The sequence below is a fragment of the Peromyscus californicus genome, unplaced genomic scaffold (genome assembly GCF_007827085.1).
Source record: "Peromyscus californicus insignis strain IS unplaced genomic scaffold, ASM782708v3 Scaffold_3__1_contigs__length_106647218, whole genome shotgun sequence".
NCBI lineage: Eukaryota > Metazoa > Chordata > Mammalia > Rodentia > Cricetidae > Peromyscus > Peromyscus californicus.
The window spans coordinates 69,440,088-69,467,819 of NW_026294551.1; the positions used below are offsets into that span (position 1 = coordinate 69,440,088).

The 27,732-nt window shown below is 46.5% G+C and overlaps 1 protein-coding gene across 4 annotated transcripts in view; it reads left to right on the forward strand.

Annotated features, from left to right (window-relative positions):
* Positions 1–19,884, forward strand: part of LOC128122325 (solute carrier family 22 member 5) — a 32,901-nt gene extending 13,017 nt beyond the window's left edge. Inside the window, exons 3-10 of one of the 4 annotated variants that reach the window (XM_052757796.1) lie at positions 7,880–8,034; positions 8,925–9,096; positions 10,224–10,350; positions 12,433–12,533; positions 14,254–14,468; positions 16,268–16,450; positions 18,094–18,229; positions 18,558–19,884. In XM_052757796.1, the coding sequence (XP_052613756.1) occupies positions 7,880–8,034; positions 8,925–9,096; positions 10,224–10,350; positions 12,433–12,533; positions 14,254–14,468; positions 16,268–16,450; positions 18,094–18,229; positions 18,558–18,645 (1,177 nt within the window). In that variant the 3' untranslated portion in view covers positions 18,646–19,884. Of the gene's footprint in view, positions 1–7,879; positions 8,054–8,924; positions 9,097–10,223; positions 10,351–12,432; positions 12,534–14,253; positions 14,469–16,267; positions 16,451–18,093; positions 18,230–18,557 lie in introns of those variants that run through there. The other 3 variants (XM_052757798.1, XM_052757799.1, XM_052757797.1) reach the window with 3 other exon arrangements.
* Positions 19,885–27,732: the final 7,848 nt, after the last annotated feature.

Genomic DNA, 27,732 nt, shown 5'->3' on the forward strand with positions numbered 1-27,732 from the left:
AGATGTGGAGAGTGAGGAGGGAAAGGTCTCTGGCCTTCATAACAAAGTGAGGGAGATTATACCCTTTTCTAGACAGAGAACCACGTTTGCAGAGGAGACACTGAATTCAGTTAGAGGGTATTGAATTTGGGGTGATTATGAGACCCCTAATTGGAGAGACTCAGTGTGGTTTTGGATGTATAGCTACTCTATGATTGTTTCCCGTAATGGCAGAGGAGGGGCAGGACCAGGCTGAGAGGTCCTTCATGTAGAAGTGAGGAATTCAAGGGTGGAATGGCCACTGAATCTCAGAGAAATTGAGCTGATGTCCAAATCAAGGAGGAAGTGCCCCAAGCTGGGTGTAGAAACCACGCCAGTTGTGTCCTAGGGTAACTAGATCTTTATGAGCCATCTTAAGAACCTGTGTACGGTGCATGGAACACCATGATCACCTGAGGAAAAGTGTTTAAGTTCCACACTAAAGGGTTTACTCCCAAAGAAACAATGGAAACAAAATTCATGAGCATACTATGGATTACCTTCCCTACAGAGGGTGATGGAGTGTGTTGAAAGACCTCTTCTGAAAATTTTGAGGCAGGGAGCTAAGGATGTATCCCAGTTGGTGAAGTGTTTGGCTAGCATGCATGAAATCCTAGGTTTGATCTACACACCAAATAAACCAGGTGTGGTGATGCACCCCTGTAATCCCAGTACTTAGAAGATGGAGGCAGGAGGATTAGGAGTTTAAGGTCCTGTTCAGTTACATAGTGACTTAGAGACCAGCCTGGCATACAAGACACCCGTGTGTGTGTGTGTGTGTGTGTGTGTGTGTGTGTGTGCGTGTGTGCGTGCGTGCTGGCTTTTGCACCTGAAATTTCTTTTAAGTTAGCTTACTTAGACTGTAGCCGGAAGTTTTCCTGTGTCTCTGATCCTACCAGCCCGTGGTCAGGGCAAATCTCTCCCACCTGCTGCCTGCAGCTGCTGGTCCCAAGTAAACACACAGAGGCTTATATTACTTACAAATGTATGGCCTATGGGTCAGGCTTCTTGCTAGCTAGCTCCTATAACTTAACTCAACCCACTTCTATTAGTCTGTATGTTGCCATGTAGCCATGGCATTACCAGTCTGTGGGCATCTTGTTGCTCCTTGGGCAGCGAGCTGGCGTCTCCTCTGACTCCACCCTTCTTCGTCTCACCTTCAGTTTGAATGTACCGCCTAACCTTATCCTGCCCTGCCACAGGCCAATGGAGCTTTATTTATCAACCATCAGAGCAACACATATTCACAGCATATAGAAAGGCATCCCACAGCATCAGCCTGAAAATGAAAGCACTGAAGTGCTGTGTTCTGACTGCACTCCTTGCCTGCAGGTCCCAGTACCGCCCTCAAGCCTGTCTGCACAGCCAGAGAAGTGCTAGGGCTTGTGAGATGGGCGGCTCTACTACTTCTGAGTGCCAGGTTTAAAGTGGAATTTTTGTCTCAATTTGTTGTCTTAAAGTATCAACACTGTTTTTCATTTTGTTTTGCTTTTGTTTTTCCAGACAGGGTTTCTCTGTGTAGCCCTAGCTGTCCTGGAACTCACACTATAAACCAGGCTGGCGTCTGCCTCCCAAGTGCTGGGATTAAAGGCATATGCCATCACTGTCCGGCTCAACAGTAACTATATGTGGGACAAAAGTTGGGCTTTCTTCCTGGCATATTACTAAGTCTAAAGTTCAAGTTCAAATAAATTAATCCTAGATTGATATAGCCTTTTATGGGACATTATCAGGATATCTTTTTGGATTATGAGAAACTCAACACTGGGAAGAAGTAGATTAATGTTTCCTGGCTTTGTAAATATATGTTTGCCATTTCATTGACAGCCTTTAAAAGTGAGCCGGGCGGTGGTGGCGCACGCCTTTAATCCCAGCACTCGGGAGGCAGAGCCAGGCGGATCTCTGTGAGTTCGAGGCCAGCCTGGGCTACCAAGTGAGTTCCAGGGAAGGCACAAAGCTACACAGAGAAACCCTGTCTCGAAAAACGCGCATTCTGTCATAGGGATGCACATGGTAGAAGGAGAGAACCAACTCCAGCAAGTTGTCCTCTGACCTCCGCATGTACCTCTGTAGTTCACATGCACCCCACCCCATCCAAAACTGTAAGAAATTAACGATGAAGTTCACATAAGGTTTTCTGGTCTAAGCATGGTTGTGCATGCCTGTAACCCAGGCACTAGAGGCTAAGCAGGAGGGTAGACTTAGAGGCTAGCCCGAGCTATATGGGAAGACAAACAACAAACACAACCCAAAGAACACAAGCAAGTTTTTTTCTTCACACCCTCCAGCTGCCCAAGAGTAGTGGTATGAAAGGGTTCCCTAGCTCTCTGTCATCCTCCTGAGCAGCCTTTGGAAGGAAAGGGGGAGAGTTTGCACTGGTCTGCCTTGTCTCTGTAGCATGCCCCCCTTACAGAACAGTGCAGCCAGACGGGAGTGTCCTTGGCCAGAGTTTCTCAATTTCTTCCTTGATGACATTTTGGGCAATATAATTGTATTGCTCTGGGGCATTTTAGAGTATTTAGCAATATCTCTGGCCTCATCCAATAGATACCAATTACACCCCTCCCTGGATTATGATAACCCAGAGATAAACTAACAACAAAAACTGTTCTACTGAGGAAAAGCAGCAAACCCTCTTTCATAGCCACAAAGCCTGTGCAGTTTTGGTTCAGTCCTTCCTCCAAAAGCTTCTTCTGGGCAGCTAATTCCTGCCACTCAAGCCCTGTGTTCAGCAAAGCACACCTAATCCTAGCCATGGGTATACTCAGAATCTAACTCTACTCCCCACCTAATGCTTTTTCTTCACTAAGCAGGAGGCTCAAGGTGGCAATTTCCATTACCTCAATTCCTGAACTTCCTTCATAGATCCAATGAGAAGTTAGTGAATGGAAAATGTGTCATAGGATTAATGATCTCTCCCTCTAGACCAGTAGTTCTCAACATGTGGATTGTGACCTCTTTGGGGATCAAACTACCATTTCACAGGTGTCGCATATCAGATATCCTGCATATCAGATATGTACATTATGATTCATAACAGTAACAAAATTACCATCATGAAGTAGCAATGAAAATAATGTTATGGTTGGGGGTCACCACAACATGAGGAACTGTGTTAAAAGGTTGCAGCATTGGGAAGGTTGTGAACCACTGCTCTAGAATAAATGCTTCCCCACTGCCAGTAGTGCCCCACTGTCAGGGAGATCTTCCCAGGATACCCAATCCCCACCCTTAGAGTCTGAGTCCCTTTCTGTGTCTCTGAGCACCTGGGGACCATTTCTTTTATGCACTTGTCTCAGTGTGTATTGGTGTGTCTGGTAGCATGTTAATTAAAGTGTGATTGGTAATGTTTCACCAGAAAGTAGCTTCTGGAGGGCAGAGGTGACACTCTTTGAAAGCAGAAATATTCTTGGTGTCTTATATAAGAGAGTAAGCATTCATTGAATGCACATGGCATGAGCCAGCTCAGACCAGTCTCAAGCAGAATCCGCCACTTTCCCCCAGACGGACTTGTTACTTCCTTTTGTGGCACCCACTTTAACAACAACAAGCCAACAAACACTTTGTTTGGCTGGTTGGTTGGTTTCAGGTTTTTGTTTTATTTTGTTTTGGTTTGATTTTTTTGGGTTTTCAAAAGAGGGTTTCTCTGTGTATCCCTAGCTGTCCTGGAACTCGATTTTGTAGACCAGGCTGGCCTCAACTCAAAGAGATTTGCCTGCCTCTGCCTCCCAATTGCCAGGATTGAAGATGTGTGCCACCACCGCTCGGCTACAAATTTATTTTTTTTGTTGTTGTTGTTTTGTTTTTTTGTTTTTGTTTTTGTTTTTCGAGACAGGGTTTCTCTGTGTAGCTTTGCGCCTTTCCTGGGACTCACTTGGTAGTCCAGGCTGGCCTCGAACTCACAGAGATCCACCTGGCTCTGCCTCCCGAGTGCTGGGATTAAAGGCGTGCGCCACCACCGCCCGGCTCAAATTTGTTTTTTAAAGTGAGTAAAGATACAGAAGATGTCATAGAATGAATGTGCAGTTTAATGAGTTATTCCAGGAAAGAAGCTGAAAGGTTTGGGACTTGGAGTTCAAAGGTGGGAGAGGGATTGCGGTGGGTGGTTCTTTTGAAGTAGGAGGTTTATTAACGAAGCTACTGACATCACAGACAGACAGACAGCAGCATGGCAGGAGTTTGGAGAAGATTTCAGGCCCACATGCACGGTGGCTCTCCCTTCTCCACTTTTCATAGCAAGGGCTCCGGAAGGAGATTGAAGTTTCCTTTTTAGCCCAGGTTGGCTGTTGCTGGGAGTGATCAGGGAGCGAGAAGGTCAAGAATGCAGGTGATGGCTAAATGTCTCCCTTGATGGGTCATGACTGGGGGATTCTTTAGGGTGGGGAGGGTAAGAATCTAGAGAAACAAGTTTACTTAGGTTCTGGAAACCCAATTACTTTAGATTCTGTCACTGTCACAGTTCGACCAAACTGGAAGTGCCTGACCACAGCCAGCACAGCAGGCAGTAGAACTTTGTTCCCTCAGAAGCACATCCAGTGTCTGCCCCACCCAAGTTAGCACCCGTGAGTAACCACTTCCAGGTCTGGAGAGACACTCAGCAGTGAGCGCTCACTGCTCTTGCAGAGGCCCTGAGTTCTATTCCCAGTTCCCACATTAGGCGGCTCCCAACTATCTCTAGCTCCAGCTGCAGCTGCAGGGGATCTCATGCCATTTTCTGGTTTCTGGGAGCACCTGTACTCACACATGTACATGTTCCCTACCCCACAAACATATGCATGCATATTTTCAAAACAAAAGTCTTTACAAAAAAAAAAAAAGTTCATTGACTAAGGTAATAAATGAACCACTTCCATGTCAGTGTGATCATAATCACTAGAGGGGCAATCCCAGAGCAACAGACCCTAAACCCCAAAACTGCCCCAAATCAACAAAAATTTAAAATTCTGAATTCTGAGCTGGGGAGATAGCACAGTCAGTAAAGGGCCTGCCCCACAACCATGAAGTTCCGAGTTCAGGCCCCACAGCCTTGTGAACAGTTGGGTGGCTTGGCTTTGTAATCCTAGGGATGGAAGGCCAGGGGCAGAAGGCTCCCTGGAGCTTATTGACCAGCCACCCTAACCCAATAGGTGAGTTCTAGTTGTCAGTGAGAAACCCTGTCTTAAAAAGAGATGGACAGCTTCTGATTAATGACACTGAGATTGACCTCTGGTCTCCACATGCATATACACACATGTGCACATGAGAACACACACACACACACACACACACACACACACACACACACACACACACAAAACAAAGAAAACCTCCAAACTGAGCTTCTTGTTGTAAAGAAGGATATGTAAAGAGAGTAGAAAGCTTACATCCAGGGAAGGGATTGATGCAGTTTTTGATGGTACTCAGGAAAACTCCAACACAGTAGGCAGATGGACACCTAGAACCCTGAGAAAGCATTATTTCAGGTGTATCAGAGGGTGCTTCCCAAAGAAACTAGTGTGTGAGTCTGCATGGTCTGAGGAGAAGCTCCTCCATGTAGACAGTGCAGATGAATGCATTCTCCAGGAAGAACCCTGACCAGAAGAAAACAGAAAGAAGCGCTAATCTAAGCAAAGACAACAGTCTGCACTATAGGTAATGATGCACATCCCCTGCTCCTCTGGCTGCCTTCATGCAGTTGCCATAATCCATCCCTGTAATTTGTATGTTGGATTTTTTTTGTAGTTGTTTTGTTTTCATTTCGTTTGTGCTGGAAATTGAACCCAGGTCCTTATGGGTGCTAAGCATGCGCTCTGCCACTGAGCTCTGCCCATCTCCTCCAGCTATTTTAAATTGTCAGTATTGTTTTCTGTAATTCATTATGCTATATATTTCATATTTGCATCATCTCCAATTCTAGGGATATAGATGATATACAGTCATTTTCACTTTGTGCGTTCCATGAAAATCTGGTTCCATGAAGGTACTTTATCCCAACACTGGTTTTTTTGTTTGTTTGTTTGTTTTTTGTATTTTGTTTTTTGAGACAGGGTTTCTCTGTGTAGCTTTGGAGCCTGTCCTGGAACTCGCTCTTAGACCAGGCTGGTCTCGAACTCATAGAGATCCACCTGCCTCTCCCTCCCGAGTGCTGGGATTAAAGGCGTTCGCCACCACCGCCCGGAGCTCCAACATTGATTTTGTGTGTAACTATTGTGCTGATATGTTGAAACTTCCTCAACAAATGAAGAGATGGACTTTTTGTGCATCTGCATTTGCGAAAGAAAAAAATTTCGTCAGATCTCAGCTCCTTGGGTGACCTATGGAGGGTTTTTGTTTGGGTGTTTTTATTTTGTTTTGCTTTGTTATCTCACCAAGAGTTAGATTGGGGACTGGAGAGACAGTTCAGACATTGAGAGCACTGACTGCTCTTTTAGAGGACATGGTTTTGATTTCCAGCACCTACATAGAGCTCACAACCATCTGTAACTCAGTTCCAGGATACGTGACACCCTCTTCTAGCCTCTGGTACCAGGCATGCACATGGTGCACAGACTTACATGCAAGCAAAAATACATATACATATAAAATAAATCAGTTTTTCCTAAATTATGTTTTTAGAGTTTTTAAATTCTAGATCTTTCAGAGTTTCAGCATTCAAGATTATGAAGTTCAGGATTTTATCTTTCAATTTTATTGCCCAAACTCCTTTTTTTGTGTCATTTCTTTGGCCATGGGTAGTTTTTTCATCAAATATAATTTTCTTTAAATGTGTTCTTACTCTGTAGCCCGGGCTGTCTTAGAACCATAGAGACCCACTTGCCTTTGTCTCTCAAGTGCTATGATTGAAGGCGTCTGCCATCACACCAGGCCCCTAATGTACACCCTTAAATACAAGTTTCACCTTGTCCATTTGCAAAATTGAGTATGTCTTAGGGCTGTAGAGATGAACAAGCAGTTAAGAGCACTGACTGCTTTTCCAAAGGACATGGATCCAAGTCCCAGCACACACATTGCAGCTTATAGTCATCTGTAACTCTAGCCCCAGGAGATCTGATACCCTCTTCTGACCTCTACCTGCACTAGGCGTGCATGTACACCAGGCACCGGGCACATACACATGCACATAAAATAATAAAATGATTTGTTTAATTGAGTTTTTTCTTTTAGTCTACTTTATTGTGTTTTTTCTCTTTGTGCTTTTATTTGCCCTGAGGTTTATCTGTTGAAGAACCATGAGCAGTTCCATTGTAGAATTTCCATGTCTAGTTCTGGATGATCTTATATCCCCTAAGCCTCTTCCTTTATCCTCTGCATTTTTTGCAGACAGGCAGATGCAATGAGAAACTCAGGTCAGGATCAGTCCCTCTGGCAGGGTTATAGGACAGCATCATGAGGTTGGCAGTCACTCACACATGGTGCCCATGTCAGTATATGGGGTGCTGCTAAATGGTGATATGGAATATTTTCTAAACTTTTTTTCTCCGTACTTGCAGCATTTTTATAAACAATTCTCTACCCACCCACACCTATTTCTGGTTATTCATGTCACTGACAAAGGGATGTCAGAATAAATGACCAGTCTTCATTTGCCATGGATTATGTCTTTTCTGTCTTTAAACATTATTATTATAAGTATGTGGATTTAAACAAAACAAATGCCTTTTCATCCCCTGCAGTCATTAGCATCACTGTGGCACTGCCTTTGGAGCAGCCTGAGTGTCCAGGCTACACTTCCTAGAAAGTGTGGAATTCAATGACAGCGTGGAGACTGGGAGAGTGGGACTACCCTGGTGCCAGTCCTTGTGACAGGAGAAAGCACCTCTCAGTGGAGCCAGCTGCTGCTGCCTCTCCCAGCTGCTTCTCTGTGATCCTCTTTCCTCCCCAGGTTTGGACGGAAGAATGTGTTGTTTTTGACCATGGCCATGCAGACTGGCTTCAGCTTCCTGCAGGTCTTCTCTGTGAACTACGAGATGTTTACTGTGCTCTTTATCCTTGTTGGCATGGGTCAGATCTCCAACTACGTGGCAGCATTTGTCCTGGGTATGGACATCAGGTTGGAGTTGAGTACCTGATCCTGTGTTTCACTTTACTGGAGACAAGTTGTGATGTCCCTCAGGGAAAACTGGCTAGAATTCCCTAGTAAATAACCTGAGTCTACCAGCTGGGAGATTGAGCTGGACAATGGTTCTGATGTCCAGCTCTCTTCTGGCCTCTGACTTGTGACCCTTTGACCTTATTAGTACTTACACCATTAACTAAGCAAGGGCTTAGGTAGCTGAGGAACGAAGGAAGCACACCAAGGGTGGATGGGCTGTGGAGGGCAGGCTCCCCTGGAAAGGGAGCTGCTACAGAGCATTGGTGGCTATCAGTGTCTGCCAAGGAGAGTGAATGGCCCAGTTCAGGTTCTGGTCAGAGTTCATTCATCCTTTGAGGCTCTGACTCAAACAAGCCACCTTGTTCCCACTGGAAAGCTTCCAGTCTCCCTGTTTGGAAGAGCCTTGCTTAACTAATCAGATCACTGGGTTCCTTTGGGTTGCATTGTGGAAAGGATTATTATTCTCTTTTCACATTTACTAGAACATTTTTTCCTCGAAGGATAATAGTTAGCATGTGTGACCTTAGTAATGACTTTTCTTTGGTGAATTCTTCCTCATGTAAGGACTTACAGGGGCCTAACACTGTTTAGCATGTGACTGGGGATGATATGATGATGATGTTTTCATGAGAGCACTGTTGCCTAGGGACCTCAGAGGAACACCCCAGGAGCAAATCAAAGCAGACTTAGTTCAGATGCAACCCCTCCCAGGACCTCAGAACACAGCTAATTCTGGCTCCCTCCTTGTCTCTATGTTGAAAATGATACCACAGAAGATTCCTAAGGAAATAGCCCTAATTAATGATTAACTTGCCTCCTCCCTTGTTTTGAACAGGAACAGAAATCCTTTCCAAGTCAATTCGAATTATATTCGCCACCTTAGGAGTATGCATATTTTATGCATTTGGCTTCATGGTTCTGCCTCTGTTTGCATACTTCATCAGAGACTGGCGGATGCTGCTACTGGCACTCACTGTGCCAGGGGTGCTTTGTGGGGCTCTCTGGTGGTGAGTGTGGCCCTGCCTGCCCTTTGGACTGCCTGCCTGTGGGGTGGCTTCTATCTCATGTCCAGTAGAGGGCAGCAATAGCCCCCAAACCCCAATTCTAGGTCCCAGAAAAGGATGGTGAAATTTATTTATAAATCATGTCACAAAGTCTCTCCATACTCAGAAAAGCCTGCTTGTCCTCTGCCCTGTTCTAAGTTGAACTAACAATTTACTGCAGGCAGATAGGGGCCAATCTAACCTTTGGGAAATTCTCAGATCCCAGGCTGGGCTGTAGCTGCTTGATGCTGAGGCCCCAGGCCATGGGTTTGGGGAGGTAGAGAGAGGGAGAGCTCCAAAAGTGAGCTTTCCTGAGTGGCTTTGCAGAGGGATGCAGGCTCCAGCCTCACCTCCAACAGAGGGGCGTTAGGCAGGCAGAACATAGGCCGTTCTAAGGCATGGAACTTGACAGAGGAACCGGCAAGAATCACCCCTTACAATAGACTAGACTAAAGTGAGATCCTCATCCATGGACATTGGCAAGCACCCTGGAAAGTAGTGGGAGAGGAAGAAATAATGCATCATGGCTCCTGATTATCACAGAGGAGAGAGGGCTGCCAGGTCACAGGGGTAAGGAACAGATCCTCTAAGACTCCACAAACCAAGTCTCCAGCCTTGATAACCATGCTGGTTTGTGTAAAGAGACTGACGGGTCTGTTGACTCAATCAGAGGTGGAAAGAGGAAGAAATGACGTTAAGTGATCGCTGCAGAAGTTCCTGTGGATCTCAGGGACAGAGTAGAAAATAGCAGGGTCTGGGTGTGCCTAACGCTCAGCAGAAGCCGGGCATCAGCTGCCCATCTTGTGCTTGTCTCCTTAAAGCCCAGAAGGGCACCACTACTGCAGACAGGCAGGTACCAGCCAGAGTAGGGATCCCCTTGGGATGTACAGGATGCTTCAGGTTTTGCTCGGCAGAACTCATACCTCAGGTAGCTTCTGGGCCATCTGTTTCTGGCTTATGAACACCTGACACTCCACACACCTAGCTCTCTCTGCATCTGAAACCTCATTTCCCTTCTGTAGTTAAGCATGGCCAGCCCCTGGGAGAGCAAGTGAACAGGAGGCCTCACTAGATTACACTTGTACTTCCAGGTTTATTCCTGAGTCTCCCCGATGGCTCGTCTCTCAAGGCCGAATTAAAGAGGCAGAGGTGATCATCCGCAGAGCGGCCAAAATCAATGGGATTGTTGCACCTTCCACAATCTTTGATCCAGATGAGGTAAATACCTTGTGGAAGCTGGTGGGGAGGCTCACACTGGTCATTTTAGGTCAGCAGAATACAGCACAGCTCACAGGAACTCAGCCCTTACTCTACCCAGCCATCCCTAAGGCAAGGTCTGTTAAAATGCAGAAGTTACAGGAATGGAGAGATGATTCAGTCTGTAAAGTGTTTGCCATACAAGCATGAGGACCTCAGTTCAGATCCCGACAACGACCAAAAGGCCAGGCATGGCAGTGTGCCTGTAATCCCAGCACTGGGGAAGCAGGGACAGAAGGATCCCGGGGGCTTAGCAGGGTTAGCCGGTCCAGCCAGCTAACCAGTCAGTGAGAGATCCTGTCTCAAGTAGAAGGTAGGAAAGTGATTAAAGATGACACTAGGTCAACCTCTAGCCTACATACACACGCACTCACATTCCTGTGGTGCGTACACATACACACCCATGCACATGTATACACACAAACCTCAGAGGATGAGGAATGGGGTCCAACTACCTAATTCTCTCCCATGGATTTTTCTCCCCATGCTTCCTTTACTTCTTTCCAAGTATGATTTTAGCCATTTCTTTTTCTTCCTTTTTTTGTTGTTTTTAACCGAGTCACACTATGTAACCCTAGATGGTTTAGAAATGTCTGTATAGACCAGGATGGCCTCAAACTCACAAAGATCTGTCTCTGCCTCCCAAGTTTTGCAATTAAAACCATGCCTGGCTTAGTTCTTACTTGTAACGGTAGAGACCCTTCATGGGAATAGGCTTTTATCAGCTTGAGCATCTTTGGCAGTCACTGTTTCTTAGGCACCAGGGACTGTCACCTGAAGATCCCTGAAGCACTGGTAGATTTGCACTTCCCCGTCCTCTCTTTTCACTCAGTTGTTCCCATCATCCCAGAGCCAGGTTCCTTCTGATGGCCACCTCTTCCCTGTCCTTAGGTACTCTGAGTAATTTCTTGGTTTTGCGTGGTTCCTTGTTCTTGCTTCCTGTTCCTTTCCTGCCTTCTGCAGTAGCAGGCAGTTCTTCTCAGATTCATGAAGTTAGACACTACAGATGTTGGCAGACATGGATCTTGGGTTTGTCTCTGGTTTGAAAAGACAAGGAATTAGCTGAAGGACAGCCACTGCAGCCATGCTGAAGTATGAGCAGCAGGCATGTTTGAGATGCTCCGTGCTCACCAGGAGGACTTGGGGCTTGTGAGAGAGGAAGCAATTGTTATAAGCAGCTGAGAAGCTCTTGGCCACCAACAGCCCTGCTGGCGTCTCCCTAAGTGGTGGCCTGGCAGCAGCAGTCACTCAGCATGCTCTAGAAGGTCTCTGAAGCACAGAAGTCAGGGCTGGAATATGACTGAGGGCATTTGAAGTGAGGTGGCTTTGGTGGCATTTAAGTAAGGGTGAACCCTTAAGCCTCATTGGCATCTCTGAGGAAATCAGGCTGTTTGGGGATTTCTCTGAGTCCCACGTTGACCTTTTGCTGAACTACTGAGTGGGTAAAAACAAGCTTGCAAGCTGGGTTAACTAAGAAAGCAACATTGGTGAGTTTAGACATGTGGTTTAGTGATGGCTTGGGCTCTGTGGAATCTCATAGGAAGTTACTCTGGGTGAAGGGCAGGTCACTTTTCCTGTTTTCAATTTGAATATTTTTCTCCTGGAAGTAGACCAATAACAACACAGTATGAGGACTCAAAACATTCATTCCACTTAAATATCAGTTTAACAAAATTTCACAATCTTTTTTTTTTTTTTTTCTGGCCAAGAGGGCAGGGAGTCAGCCTTACATAGGAAACCTCAAAGGCCTCCCTGAGAGGTGGCAGTGGGGATGGGCAGGGTAATGCAATGAGGTGGCTGTCACCTTGGGCCTCTACAATTGCTGGATTCCTCTCTCTATCCCTCAAGGTCCTTCATTGCCTTTTGTCATTGACTAAGCCTGCGGGGGCCTCGGACAGCTCCCTTGAGTCACTGTACTGCTGTCTTTTCAAGGGAGAACCTTAAAATGCTCCCTAACTCTTGAGAAGTAGATAGTGAAAATGATGAGTTCCAGGTCTCCAACTTTTTCTCCTTCCTATACCATTAACTCTATTCTTCCTGCAGTTACAAGACCTAAATTCCAAGACACCTCAGTCACACCACATTTATGATCTGATCCGAACCCGGAATATCAGGATCCTCACCATCATGTCCATAATCCTGTGGTGCGTAAGTGAGACCCGCCTGAGCCTTACCTACTCTGGGGATTCTTTGCTATAGACATGCCTCAGACCAGAGCTGAAAACCTCTGTCATCACGTGATGCAAGGGTTGTTCTTGTGATGGATGGCAGCCACAAGGACATGACAGTTCTTATGTCATGGAAACCCAGAAAAGGAGAAATGGTCATGGAGGCTGTTAGGATCTAGGGATCCCACAAGGGAATCCCACAGGTCCTTGCTTAGTTGTCCTGTCCCTTGTCCCCTCCCTCAGGAGATTATCTGTGGAAAATAGCCAAGAAGAGACTGACAGCACCTCTACTGTGCTCATGGAGACAGAGGGAGCTCCCCCCTACAGTGGGGCCACATTGTCTATCATTTGCACACACACCCTGTACACCCCCTCCCCCATGCCTGGCTGTTTCTCTTCAAAGTGTCCTCTGTTGATGACCCACACTCTCTGGCTGGGGCAGTTGGGAGTTTGAAGAAGGGTCTCAGTGAAGACACATTATCCTTTAGGTTCCAGAGGCTGCTAAGAGCTTTCTGGAAACATGAAAGTGGGATATGGCCCTTCTGGGGTGTTCATAGACTGTCCTAAAGTCAAGACCATGGCCTGGATGTCTCCTCCGGGTTTCTTCTGACAGGGTATTACCATTATCTGGAAGGAATCTCTGAGTGTCTGTATAGCTTTGCCAGACACTTGGGATATCAGAGGTCCTTGAATCTACTGGATAAGTGGTGATAGGATGGTGAGGAGGGTAGACTTCACCTCAGAGTCCTTACTAATGGACTCAGCCAGCTTTGGAGCAGTAGGCTAGTTTGCTTCCTAGTTTGGGGTAGGGTTTGTCTGTGAGTCACCCATTTCCACGGAATTGTCCAGGATGCCTCAAAGGCAGTGGGACACTCCTGTATCTGCCCAGGACACCTCAAGCATGGAGACTGTACCTCAGACTTCCAGCCTGAGACATATCACCTACCCTGAATCACCCACACTCCAATCATGCTCTGGGGTTTCCTGGGCCTTGGGAGCCTCGTCTCTTCCTTCACCATGCCAGCTGTGTTTTCAACCTGTACGTGAGTCAGAGACAGGCAGGTGCCAGACTGCAGCTCATCAACCGAGAAACCTAGGACCAGAGCCAGGTCCCAGAATGGTGCAGATGAGAGACAGTGAGGCCTCACCACTGGGAGCTCCCTGTTCCAGACACAGGAGGGTTGTTGTCCGCCTTGTCCCGCCTGATTCCATGTTGTCTGCTGAAAGTCCTTCTTCAAATGTTTGAGCTGTATTTTGCTTTAATCCTCCGCTTTGCTCACACCTTAACCAGACCATTACTCATTCTCTAGCTCCTCTTACATTTGCTGTATTTGAAGAAGCACATAGGCCAGGGAATTGACTTTTTGCAAATGCTTCAGAGTAGGATTTTAATGTTGAAATACCGGTTGGGACTTTCCCCTATTGAAGTCATTGTGAATCATGAAGCTCTTTTGATGAGACACTTTTTTTATGGAATGTTCTGAAGGTGTATCTACAAAAGATTTACACTAGTAACTGGGGCTAGGGAAAGTTAACTTTTGAGCTAGGAAGTAAGGCACAAGGTGAAATCTACTACTGCCCTCCCATTCCTGCATCAAGAGCAGTTCAGAACTTCTGGAGATGAATGTTTGTCAAGGTGTGTGGGTCTGGAGAGATGGGTGCCACTTCTCCAGCTCTCTTCTGTACCCTGTTGCAGGCTGACCATATCAGTGGGCTATTTCGGACTTTCTCTTGACACTCCTAACTTGCATGGGAACATCTATATGAACAGCTTCCTCTTGGCGGCGGTTGAAGTCCCAGCCTATGTGTTGGCCTGGCTGCTGCTGCAGCACTTGCCCCGGAGATATTCCATCTCTGGTGCCCTCTTCCTGGGCGGCGGTGTCCTTCTCTTCATGCAGCTGGTGCCCTCAGGTATGGACGCTGTGTATTTGCAGACCTGGGTCTTCTGTGTGCCACTTGCCTGAACCAGGCTGTTACAAAGAGAATATGGTCAGGCCCGTCACATCTGGGCTGCATGTATGCACTGCTGTCTTAAAAATCAAGACATGACATCTCACAACAAAACAAAACAAAACAAACAAAAAAACCAATGTGTTCTTCATGACCTAGACTTTGCGAAGTGTGAAGAAAGCACTGGGCTGCTGGTTAATTAAGCCCTAGAGCCAAGTTAATATGTTCATACCTGTTTTCCTCTCTAAAATTAAGAGGAAGAGTCATCACACTAGGTCTGTTCTATTTATTTATTCAAGCAATACCTGGAGTGGGTCTTGATGGAGTCTCTTTCTAGTAGAGCAGAAACAAGTTAATAAATGCTTATTAATGTTCAGATGTTGTTACCTTCTGTGAGTAGAAAGAAAGGAAATTGGAGCTCATCTAAAGAGCAGCATGGTAGCATCCTAAACAAGAGATATTCAGCAGAATTTAAATGATGTAATAGAACACCATAAGAAAGTCAGGAAGAACATTCCAGGAAGATGAGACCAAAAAAAAAAAGAGGGGGGAAAGCTAGGAGAGGTGGCTCACACCTGTAATCCCAGCACTTGGGAGGTAGATGCAGAAGAATGAGATGTTCAAGCTCATCCTTGGCTGTCTGGGGAGTCTGAGGTCAACCTAGGTTACATGAGACCCTATTTAAAAATAAATAAATAAAAACAATGCTATGACACGTAGTGAGTCCAGTGTGCTTCAGGGTAGCAAAAGAACTAGTAATTCATAAAAAGAAAGAGAAGAAAAGTCTCAGAGGCTGTGCTGGTATAAACTGTGCTGATAAAACTGCCTTGGTGTCCACTAATAGACAGGTGAACCCTTTCTGACAAGCTGTGGAACACATGGCAAGCCTTATTGTCCATTACTTACCAGACTCTTCCATGCCCCTGAGGCTTCTGGAACCTCTGGTGGTTACTTTGAGGCCTGAGGTACTGGACCCTCTGCACAGGAGCAGCCCCTTGTGTAGAGAAGGAACCTGGGAGTGGCTAGTGGCTCCCAGCAGAGCTCAGAGCGACCTGTGGGTCGTAGTTATTATTCTCATTAGGCAGTGAAGTCAATTGGAGGGTCATCCCGAAGGTCAGATGGTTTAGAGACTTTGTTCAGTGACTTTTTTACTCTTATTTTTTGGGAGCAGGGAGACATGTTTCCCACATGTAGAGGTCAGAGGACAACTTGCAGGAAGTGGGAGGAGTCAGTTCTCCCCTTCCACTCTGTGGGTCCTGGGAACCAAACTCAAGTTCTCAGGCTTGACTGAAGGACCCTTACCACTGAGCCACCTCCAAAGCCCTGGACCTTCTTGAGTAGACTGTAAGCATGAAGTGAGCTAGAGCTGAACTCCGCATTCATGTTCAAGTCCTTGGTTAATTCCACTGTGCCCTCAGTGTGAGGTTCTGGGGAAGCAGCTCACCCCTAACACAGGATCACTTCTGGAAGGCAGGCAGATTGGGCGGAGGGACACATTGTCTGGGCTTTTAGGTTGAGGAACACATTTGCCCTCACTGAGACTAGCTGAAGTGCTCAGTCTCCTTTTAGTAATCCCCTTAGAAAGAAATCTAAGCCATGGTGTTTTCCTCTGATAGAAAAGTATAGAAACTGACCAACTCTGTCTACTCCAAATCAGGGAGAAAGTGGGTTCATTTTAGGCTAAAAGGGAAGAGAACTCCTCCAGGGCGGCCTTTACGCTGGTGCTTCTTACCTTTGCTATCTTTCTTTTGTCTCTCCAGGATTGTTTTATTTGTCTACTGCCCTGGTGATGGTGGGCAAGTTTGGAATCACCTCAGCCTATTCCATGGTCTATGTGTACACAGCTGAGCTGTACCCCACTGTGGTCAGAAACATGGGTGTGGGGGTCAGCTCCACAGCATCCCGCCTTGGCAGCATTCTGTCTCCGTACTTTGTCTACCTTGGTAAGTACCATAGTGCACTGCAATGATGGATGGAACAGAAGCCCTGAGTAGCTTTAATGTGAGCTGGACACGCATGCCTGTAGTTAGCAGGATGCATCTGTTACTGGGACCCTGGCTGGAGGAGCTCCTTCTAAGTGTAATATGGAGAAGGCACCCATTCCAATGGAAAATAACTCATAGACCATCTAGATGGGGATGAGAAAGTGTGAGGGGTTCTATTTCAGTCTCCCAGACCCTCCATCACAAACTATGATTTCTTCATCCTAAAAAATTCTTGTGAGTTCGAGGCCAGCCTGGGCTACCAAGTGAGTCCCAGGAAAGGCGCAAAGCTACACAGAGAAACCCTGTCTCGAAAAACCAAAAAAAAAAAAAAAAAAAATCTTTAGGGAGCCAGTGTACTTTATTAGAGGAATTTCTTCTTGGAGTTAGAAACATAAAGAGAAGCCTGTCCATTCAAGAGGTCTACCTGAGGGACTGACAGTTGTCATAACTTAGAACACTTCTTTGGGGGACCCACCCCCATGTTTTTTCCCCGGGGTACTCTTGAAGAGTGAGGGATAAGAGATTTAGATAGAAATATAGAGGGAAGAGAGACAGATAGAAATGCAGGATAGCCTCGGGAGGGCCTGGATCTTTATCCACCGGCCCCTCATGTCTCTTCTAAAGGACTTTTTAAAGAGATGCCAAGGGGTGGAGCAAAGGACCTCCCCCTAGCACAGCCAAGTGCAGACCCTTCCAAACACCTGGTAACCACACACATGGCCAGTCCATCCCCCTCTGCAGCCCTGCTGAGTAAAGCAAGCTCAGATCTCACTAGGAAACCTCTGTGGGCTCCCACACACTTCATTTATTCAGTGTATATGTGGAGGTCAGAGGGCAATTTAGGGGACTCACTTCTTTCTTTGCAACATGTGGATCCTGGGAATCAAACTCAGGCCACCAGGCTTAGCAGCAAGTACTTTTACAAGCTGAGCCATTGCCCTGGCCCCCATTTTACTTTTCAAGACAGGGGCTCAGTAAGTTGTATGAGCTGGGCTTGAACCTGCTCTGTAGCCCAGCAGCCCTTGATCCTTTTCTCCTCTTGCCTCAGCGCCCCCAGTAGGTGGCATACAGGCCTTCATTGCCACTCATGACAGGGTGTTTATGCCCTGTAAAGAGCTGCCTTTTGACACTTTATATAGCAGGACTCCCTCCTGGAAGCTCCTCCTCCTCTGCATGTCCCTAGCTCTGGAGAGGACCTGCCAGTGTCCTGAGAGTAGCAGGTACTCTGAAAGCTTGGTACATGGCTAATGGGCTGCAGCATCTTGTCTGACCTGAATGCAGATCACACTGTGACACTCTGCAGAGGTGGAAAGTTGCTTTGTCCTGGACAAGTACCTCGTGCTCATTGGTAACCCTGTGGCTTGGTGACTGCTCCCCTATACCTCTCCCTTGTCCATTGTGGACACTGCTGGATCTCTGGGCACATCTGTGCCAGGTCTGGGTTCTGAGACCCTCTAGATGCCAGACTTCACTCTAGCAGCCCAGGCTTTGGGAAGCACGGAGACCAACAGGAAGACAAGTCCTGTATAAAGTCTTAAGGAAACATAAGGCCAGAATGAGACCAAGTCTCACTGTAACCTGGATCCTCTGCTCAACCACAGGTGCCTATGACCGCTACCTACCTTACATCCTCATGGGAAGTCTGACTATCCTGACAGCTATCCTCACCTTGTTCTTCCCAGAGAGCTTTGGTGTCCCTCTCCCAGACACCATCGACCAGATGCTAAGGATCAAAGGGTAAGAGACCTTCCTTCTAACACTATGGATGCATTGGGTCTGCTCCTTAACGTAGTGCTCCCTGCCCAGTGTCTCACAATAACTGGACTACTTTAACCATGGTGCTATAAGGGCAATGGCCTGATCCTGTGTGAACAGGTGTCCATGTGCATGCCCATGAAAGCAGCAGCTCTATTTAGTGCAAAGACTACAGGAAACTTCAGAATCTGCCATGTCTTTTTGTTTTTCTTTCACTTTGTTTTTTCTCCAGACCTGGCTTGTTTGTTTTGAGACTGGTAGGTATCTTTATAAGATTTGTAAGTAATGTTTGTTTTGCTTGTTTTAATAGAATAAAACAATGGCAAACCCAAAACCAGACAAGGATGCTAAAAGATGGTGAGGAAGGCCCAACAGTCCTAAAAAGCACAGCCTTATAACACCCTCCAGAAGGTGAAAACGAAACAGACAACCTGCATATCGTCAGAAACGCTGTCAATGACCGAGAGCTTTTCTGTTCTGTTGACCTTGTGTCTAATGTGCTCTGTCCTGGATGGGTGAATCTGTCCTGGAGAGCCAACCACAGACAGCTTGCACATCCCATTCCAGTGGTGGCCTTGGCCCTTCCAAAGAAGTTAATGAGTCTCTTGAGCCAGTGGGACTTGGAAGACTGTGCGAAACACCTGCTGGACTCGCTCTGCTGTCTTAGAAGACTGAGAAGGCTGCCCTTATAGAACTGCAGGTCTGTTCCCCTCCTCTCCCTAACTGACAGACTCACAGGAAAAGGAATAGACGTCTCTCAGGGGCTGTGCTCTTGGCTAGGATGCACAGGGCCCTGAGTTCCACAGGAAGGACCAGATGGAAACAAACAAAACTTCTTCGGAAATAAAGGATTCCATGGGAGTTTGATTTCTCACCTTTTCTAAGTGACAAAAGTCCTTCCTGTGGATGTTTAACTCACAACAGAAGAACACAAGACCTGGGGAACCTAGAGGAAATGAAGGTGTGAGCAGGTACATAACGTCAGCAGTGTGTGGAATGTGACTGCACAGTCCCATGGCCTGGTGTACTGCGTGTGTCTGGTCAGAGTCCTGGGTTTATCCAGGCCGTGAGAAATCCACTGTTGAGGCCAAGGCTTGTCTTCCTCTGCTGTGTAAATCAGAATCCCTGGCTACCCCAGACACTTCCCTGTGTCTTGAAGGGAATGTATGGGTGACAGAGTGCCCTTCCTCTCTCAGCACTGTCGTGGGGGTGGTTTTGCTTGTCACCATCTGCTGTAGTATCTCGAGTAATTCACAGAGACTTGGGAACAGTGTTTCTCAGCCCTGAGTCACCCTGGCTGGTGTTCAGCTGCCACCATGGCAGCCTTAGCCACTATCACTGCTCTGAGTGCCCAAAACAACAACACTCTGCTTGTTCCTTTTACGATGTATAATCATGGGGAAAATTACAAGAAAGAAACGTAAACTGAGTTCACAGTCTCTCAGAGTTGCTGGCTACAGTCATGTAACATCAGCAGGTGTTTTGTGTTCAGTGTGATTGTCTCCTCTTCTGATTATGTTGCCATGCTACTCCTAAAGCACACGCTTCCCCTACTTTAAAAAAGAATGTATTTTGTAGAAACTACTGAAGTGCCTTGGGCAATGAGATGGTTTTAATAAACAATGATTTTTTTTAAAATAATAACAACTGACTAAAATCTTTTTATTTTATTTTATTTTATTTTATTTTCCGGAGCTGAGGACCGAACCCAGTGCCTTGTGCTTGCTAGGCAAGTGCTGTACCACTGAGCTGAATCCCCAATCCTGACTATAAGCTTTATTCCTAGTATTTGATGGATCCTTGCCACACCAGCATGCAATTCTTCTGTAGCTAACTGCAGCAGTGGTTTGGGGTTAAGAATTAGCTAGTACTATATAGTAGGCATCTACCCCATATTGACCATGAAGTATACCAGCCTGGTGCACTTAGCCTGGTCTCCCTGAAAACATCCTGAGCTCGGAACTTCTGTAGAGTCCCGGACTCTACCTGGGAATAAGACGCTGAGGAGCAGGGATGCAGAACAGGGGATGAGGGAGGCCGGGTCCTAGGATGCCTGACTGTGTTGGGCAGCACCAAGGAAAGAGTACTGCAGTAAGCTGGCTCTGCGGAAGCCCAGGAGATGCGTCTCAAAACCATCTGCACCATGAGAAAAGGGGAGCATTTGCCTACCATCACCCATTCTAGAGGACAACACGGGGGTGTCTGTTCCCTACACTCCAGTTCACACAGGCAAGAGTCACACACAGATCCTGTCCCTTGGATGGAAAGCAGGAAGCTATACACTGCGGGCCCAAGTGAGGCCCTGCAGGCTGCACCTCATCAAAGCTGGCCAGAGCCTGCTTGAACCGGTCTTTGGAGCTACTGAGTAAGTGGTAGGGCAGAGAGCAGTGGGTTGGGGCTTTGTATAAGACACACGTGTTGTTGATGAACAGTGTTTCACAGGGTAATCTGTGCTGCAAAGTACGAATGGACCTAAGTCCAAAGCTCAGCTGTTGGTTGGACAACTGAAGGCCATGTCACATGACAGCAGGGGCCTCTGGCTGTAGCTGGAGTTTTTCCAGTCCACCCGGAAAGCCGCTCAGACCCAAGTAAACACACAGAGACTTACATTACTTATAAACTCCATGGCCGAGGCAGGCTTTTTGTTATCTAGTTTTTATATCTCAAATTAATCCATTTCTGTTCATCTATAAGTTGTCACATGACTTGTGGCGTACCGGTACTTTACATCTTACTTCTCATGGTGGCGGTGGCTGGCAGTGTCTCTTCACTCAGCCTTCTACTTCCCAGAATTTTCCTCTCTGCCTATCCTGCCTATACTATACTTCCTGCCTGGCTACTGGCCAATCAGCACTTTATTTATCAAACAATCAGAGCAACACATTCACAGCATACAAAAAGGCATCCCCATCATCTGGCTCAGGAGTAATACAGAACAGCACATCTGGAAGATTCAGTCGGTTTCCCTCCCCTCAAGCCAAGTCCTGAGCTGGGGCCTGATGACCATGCCTTCTCAGGAGCCCCCCAATTATAACTGCAGTTCTCCCCACCATTCTGCTGTGAGAGAAGTTTTGTTCATGGTGTCTGGTTCCAGACATTCATGGCCTCCTGAAGCAAACACTGCACTGCCTGCATGCCTTGAGCTCTCTCTGTGGGCAGGGGGAACAGCCCAAGTCCCTCCTCCTCAAAACCCTCACCCCTGCACAAGCCTGCTGTACTTATATAGCCTGTTTCCTTTGGAGCGATGACTTCAGGAGGACTGTCTTCAGGAGAGGGACACGTGAGCGATGAGGCTCTGAACGCCGGTGCTCATTAGGAGCTGGTATACACATGGACATAATGAGAAAGAAATCTTAAAATCTCTCCACAGTTCAAGGTGAAGGCAAGGGTCCCAATGTGGTTGTACACATCTGCTATCCCAGAATTTAGGATGCTGAGACAGGACCATAAATTCAAAATGATACCTTCTGGCCTCCACAGGTAACAGGCATATATGTGGTGCACATATATACATGCAGACAAATACTCATATACATCAAATTGAATTTTTGTTTGTTTGTTTTTGGGTTTTTGTTTTGTTTTTGTGTTTTGTTTTGTTTTGTTGAGACAGATTTCACTGTGTAACAGTCCTTGGCTGTCTAGAACTCACTTTGTAGACCAGGCTGGCCTAGAACTTACAGAGATCCACCTGCTTCTGCCTCCTAAGTGCTGGGATTAAAGGCATGAGCCATCCAGCTCTTTTTTTTTTTTTTTTTTTTGAGACAGGGTCTCTCTATATAGTAGTAACTATCTGGGAACTCACTATGTAAAGGAGGCTGGTCTTGAACTCACAGATCTGCCTGCCTCTGCCTCCCTCATGCTGAGATTAAAGGTGTGAGCTACCATGTGCAACCCAAAAATAAAATTTAACAACACAACACTTAAAAGATAAATCATTGATCTAAAGTGCTTGGCAATAATAAATTTGTGCTGACAATAACAACACTACTCTGTTTCCTCCTGACCTCTCTCAACATAATGGTTGATTCCAAGGCAATTGGTCCTCCATTACCTGGCAGGTCTCTTCCTTTAGTAATTTATCCCTTAATGAGAAAGCTGTCAGAAAAATGCTTCTGTGTGTCGCTGTGTGTTCTTGAGATTGAAGCCAGGGCCTCGAGCATGATATGCAAGTGCCTTCCCACTTTAGGGTCTATGCCCTAAAAAACAATAGATACATACATACATAATTTGTATTAAATTAAAATATATATTAAATTAATTAATTAAACATATTTTTTAAAATTCTTCATGTAGCCCAAATGTATTCTTTTCAGTCCAAGCTTCCTAGTGAGACATAGAGTCTTGAACATGTGACATCCCAGAGAGCTCGGTGTCCCAGCTCAGGTTGTCAAGGCTCATGCGTGTTCAAGCCTGCTTCTGTAGGAACAGCCTGTGGAGGTCTGAGGAGCTCTGTCTGCACAGGTGATTCTGTCACTCAGTGAAGCTGACAGAACTCAGTGACAGGGCCACCCTGCGCCTCTCCAAGGGCACCTTGCTCAGAGAGGCTGAACTTGGGGTGAGAATGCCTTTGTGAGCAGGTACTTTTCACTCCAAATGACAATGATTCCCATCTTTGGGACTGAAGCAAAGGCAAGACCTTTTACCAGGGAACACTTTAAGAGTGACGTCATTCACTCACGTCATGGTTCAGGTGCAAATTACTCCTATTTTTGCTGTCTTTAAGGGATGGGAGCTTATTTTTTCTCTAGAGGGAAAGAGCTCTAACACTGAACTGTACTCAGAGGATTGGGGTTGGGGGTTATCCGTAAAACAAAGCTTTATAGATGAAACTAGTTCCCCACAAGGAAGACATGGCTGGTAGCTTGGTATTGAGCACAAGAGCACCATTAAAGTAGGGAAGTTGAGACATGGTGGTTTTTTCTTTGCCCATCTATCGTCACTCACATTGTGCAGAACTGAAGGTCTCCAAAATTCTTCCAAGGCTCCAGCTCATTGTCAGGCCGTGATTGTGTCTGTGTGGGTTCTCCCACACAGCAAGGAGATAGAATGAAGTGTGGGGTGTTTACTGGAGAGAGTAGGGAGTGTAAAGGGGAACACAAAGAAGTCTAATTGGGAAAGACTGAGGTCTGGATGCAGGTCTGCTGTAGTGGGAAGTAGGGAAGCAGAAGGAGGAAGGAGGAAGCGCCCCCGGGCAGCAGGGCAGAGGCACAGGCTACACTAACAGGAAGTCTGAGAATTCAGAATTGATGGTGAGGCAAGTTCCACCTGCTACTTGCTCCTGTAGGATTTAGATCTTTTTATTTTTTTGTGTGTCCATGTGTGTATGTGTGTGTGTACATGTGCCAGGTCCTGTCTGTGCAAGTCAGGAGACAGGTGTCCTCTTCCATAATGTGGGTCCTGGGGAATCAAACCCACATCAACAGGCTTGGCAGCAGGGCCCTTACCTGCTGAGCATCTCCCTGGCCCTTGAACAACAACGTTTAGGATGGTTATTCTAGGTTTGACTGATTGCTCTTACTTCCTCGATAAAGTATGTGTACTGAAGGCAAAGACCACATTCATTTTTGTTTGCTATTCAATCTCCAGCACTGGCAGGATGTCTGCATTTTCTCTGGTTGCTACCTAATGTTTAGAGTTTGGTTTTTTTCGTTTTTAATTATTACACTTATTTATTGAGAGGCACACTAAAGCACACATGTGAAGGTCAGAGGATGACATTTGGGAGTCATATTGTCCTCTCCTTCCAACGGATGGGTCCCAGAGATTGAACTGCTGAACCACCCCAATGGCCTCCTACCTACCACTTATTGAATGAAGTATATGAAAGATTTAAACTGGGCATCCTCATTTTGTACAACAGCACTAATCAATGCTAGAATGCTGAAAATCAGGTGAACTTTCATGTCCCCCCAAGGGGACCCAAATATAGACGTACAGAAATCACTAAGATTCCAGGGGCCTTGGCTTCCTAGCACACTAGTTAAGTGTGCTAGCTATAAAAAGCCCCCAGAGGCCTGGGGAGATGCCCCTGACAGCAAGTACTTACTACAGAAGCTTGAGAGCCTGATTTCCATCCCCAGTACCCATGTAAAAGCCAACACTGGGGAGGCAGAGACAGGAGGACCCCTGGGGCTTGCTGGCCAGCCAGCCTAGCTGCATCTACAAGCTACAGGTTCATGGAGAGACACTGTCTCAAAAAATAAGGCCAGAGTGATTGAGGAAGACCGCAGATGATGACCTCAGGCCTCCACACTCAAAGGCACACACGCACATGAAACCGGAATTTGGCTTTCCCTTTGGGAATTCCTTCCTCTCTTCATGGCTGTTCTAGTCCAGTGTCTGTTGCTGTAATAAAACACTCATCAAAGTCAACTGGGGAGGGAAGAGTTTACTTCTTACAGCTTACAGTCCATCACTGAGGGATGTGGTAAGGAACTCAAGGCAGGAACCTGCTGAGTCAGGAACCGACTCAAAGACCATAGAGGAATGCTGCTTACTGGATTGCTACCCATTGCCTTGCTTGGCTTGCTATTTTATACAACCCAGGACCATTTGGCCAAGGCTGTCACCTCCCTCAGTGAGCTGGTCCCTCCCATACCAGTCGTCAATCAAGAAAATCCCTCCCCTCCAAAACATGTCTACATACCAATTTGATGGATACTATTCTTCAATTGAGGGTTCCTCTTCCCAGATGACTCTAGTTTCTCTTTAGTTAAGAAAAACTAAGCAGCATCCTGTCTTAACCCTTCCAAGACGTTGTTTATGCAAAAACACAGCCAGAGCTCCACTCTGCTCCCATGAGTCAAAACTGCCCTACATTGAGGAAGAGGCTTGCTGCAAGGCTTACCTTGGATTTCTAATGTTTTCCATTTTCTTCATGCTGCAGAAAAAAAAAAAAAACACTTCTGAAGGAGAGATGTGAGCTTCTGCTTTCATAACATCATCATCTGGGCAGTCTCACTTCCCCTCCTGCTCCTACAGGAAACACTGAAATCTCTTGCATAGGGCATAGACCAAGGCCTCCGTTCTGCAGGGCAGGTGCAAGGTGTAAAGCAAGCCAAGCCATTGGTGGTGGCACATGCCTTTAATGCCAGCATGTGGGAGGCAGAGGCAGGCGGATCTCAGTGAGTTCAAGGCCAGCCTGGGCTACAGAGTCAGTTCCAGGACAGGCTCCAAAGCTACACAGAGAAACCCTGTCTCAAGAAACCAAAACAAAAAACAAACAAACAAAAACAAAGTAAGTGATTCATGGTTGTATAGTTCATTTGGGTTTTCACTCCAGTTTTTGGACTGTTCTCTCTGGGCTCTGTAACAAAAATTGTTTTATATTTGCGCTCGCTCTCTCTCTCTCTCTCTCTCTCTCTCTCTCTCTCTCTCTCACACACACACACACACACACACACACACACACACACACAGAGAGAGAGAGAGAGAGAGAGAGAGAGAGAGAGAGAGAGAGAGAGAGAGAGAGAGAGAGAGAGAGTACTAACCGTATTTGTCATAACATTTCCCAATAGCAAGTGTTAGAAACACTTGCAGGTGTCCGGTGTCCGGGCCAGTACTGGACAGTGCTTAAAGCATTTGGGCAGACTTTGTGGCAGTTCTGCCTTGGCAAAAATGTATTCCAGTAGGCTAACTACAGCAGCTAATTGTGGGATTTGGTGTTGGAAGTCTTGCCCAAAGACTGCAGTACATCCTCAGTGTTCTGTGTGCAGATGACAAAGTCCAAACTTAAAACTATCCTGTTATCATGGAGACACCCCCAATCTTACCAACCCTTGTCTGTCCACAATGATTTAGCCATTGCTTTCAAGGCACCCACCTAGAGGCTCATGGAAAATAGTCTGTCAAGTATTTTCTTCAGTGGTGGTTGCATTTCCTGCCTAAAACCTGGAAGGAGATGTGGCTGTTATCCTCATCCTCCAGGGGAAGACTCTAAGGCTAGTTAAATACTGTGCCCCAAATCATGGTCAGTTAGAGACAAGATTAGGGCCTGGTCAATAGGTATTGATAGACAGCATTGGACCAAGGAGTCTAAACCTTAAGCCTTCGTTTCCAGTTTTTTGATCACATGAAAGGGCCTCATTTGCCCCTTGTGATTGATAAGGCTAGGACCTAACCCCAGGCAGTGAGGTGGGCATCACTTAGAACAAGGAGTCCAAACCTTAACCTTGCCAGTTTTTCTGATCACATGAAGGATCTCCCTTTTCACCCAAGTGCTTTTGAATGTGTGTGCAAATGTGGAACTTGATGCTCAAGGTCAATATCTTCCTCACTTGGTTCAGCACCTTTTGTGCGTGTGTGATATATACATGTGTGTGGTTGTGCTATGCACGTGTGAGTATATGTGCACACACACACACACACACACACACACACACACAGTGTAGGCCAGAGGTCCCAATTGAGGGTCATTTCCTTCTTTGTGTGTGTGTGTGTGTGTGTGTGTGTGTGTGTGTGTGTGTGTGTGTGTGTGTGTTGGGGCAAGCAAGCTTGTACCACATGAACATGTGGTCAGATGTCACCTTGTGGCAGCTGGTTCTTGTCTTCCACCACATGGGGCCTGGGGATTACACTCAGATCCTAAGGTTTGGTGGCAAGGGCCCTGCCCTGCTGAATCATCTTGCCAGCCCAGCTATCTTCTAGAAACAGGTTCTCTCACTGAACCTGGGACTCCACAGACCCTGGTCACTTGGCTGGCTAGCATACCCCAGTAATTCTCCTGTCTCAGCTTCCCTGATGCTGGGAATACAGGCACATTGCTGGTCCAGCTTTTTGCGGCGTGTGAGAGACTGAGTTCTGGTTCTCAGGTTTGCAGGGCGAGCAAACACTTCACTGACTAAATTATCTTCCCATCCCCTCACTGATTTGCTCCATGTCTTCTTGTGGCGTATGAAGACTCTAATTACTAGTCATTACCTAGGGCAACAAGAAACTTCCTTTAAAATGCTTAGAACTAGGTGGTGGCACACACCTTTAATCCCAGCACTCAGGAGGCAGAGGCAGGTGGATATCTGTGAGTTCCACCCCACACACACACACACACACACACATCAAATAGAACTGTTACACAGTTAACTCTTTACAGCTGTTCTCAACCTGTGGGTTGCAACCCCTTTGGTAAACCTCTATCTCCGAAAGTATTTACATTTTGACTCATAACAATAGCAGAATTACAGTTATGAAGTAGCAACGCAAATAATTTCGTGGTTGGGGTCCCCCACAACATGAGAAACTGTATTAAAGGGTCCCAGCATTAGAAAGGTTTAAGTTGCTACCTCCCCCAGCAAAGTAGGCTCACGCAGTTCCAGTCACCCGAGCCAGGACTGGCTGCCCCAGGCCAGACCAAAGCGCTACCAGTGGTCAAGTCCAGTCCAGGGCAGAGGCACTGAGTGGCGCTCATCCAGGAGCCGTGACCCTGGCTCACGCGTGAGCAAGCGTTCCCAGCACTTGGCAGCAGCGCGCCTAAGAGGTCGCCGCTGCAC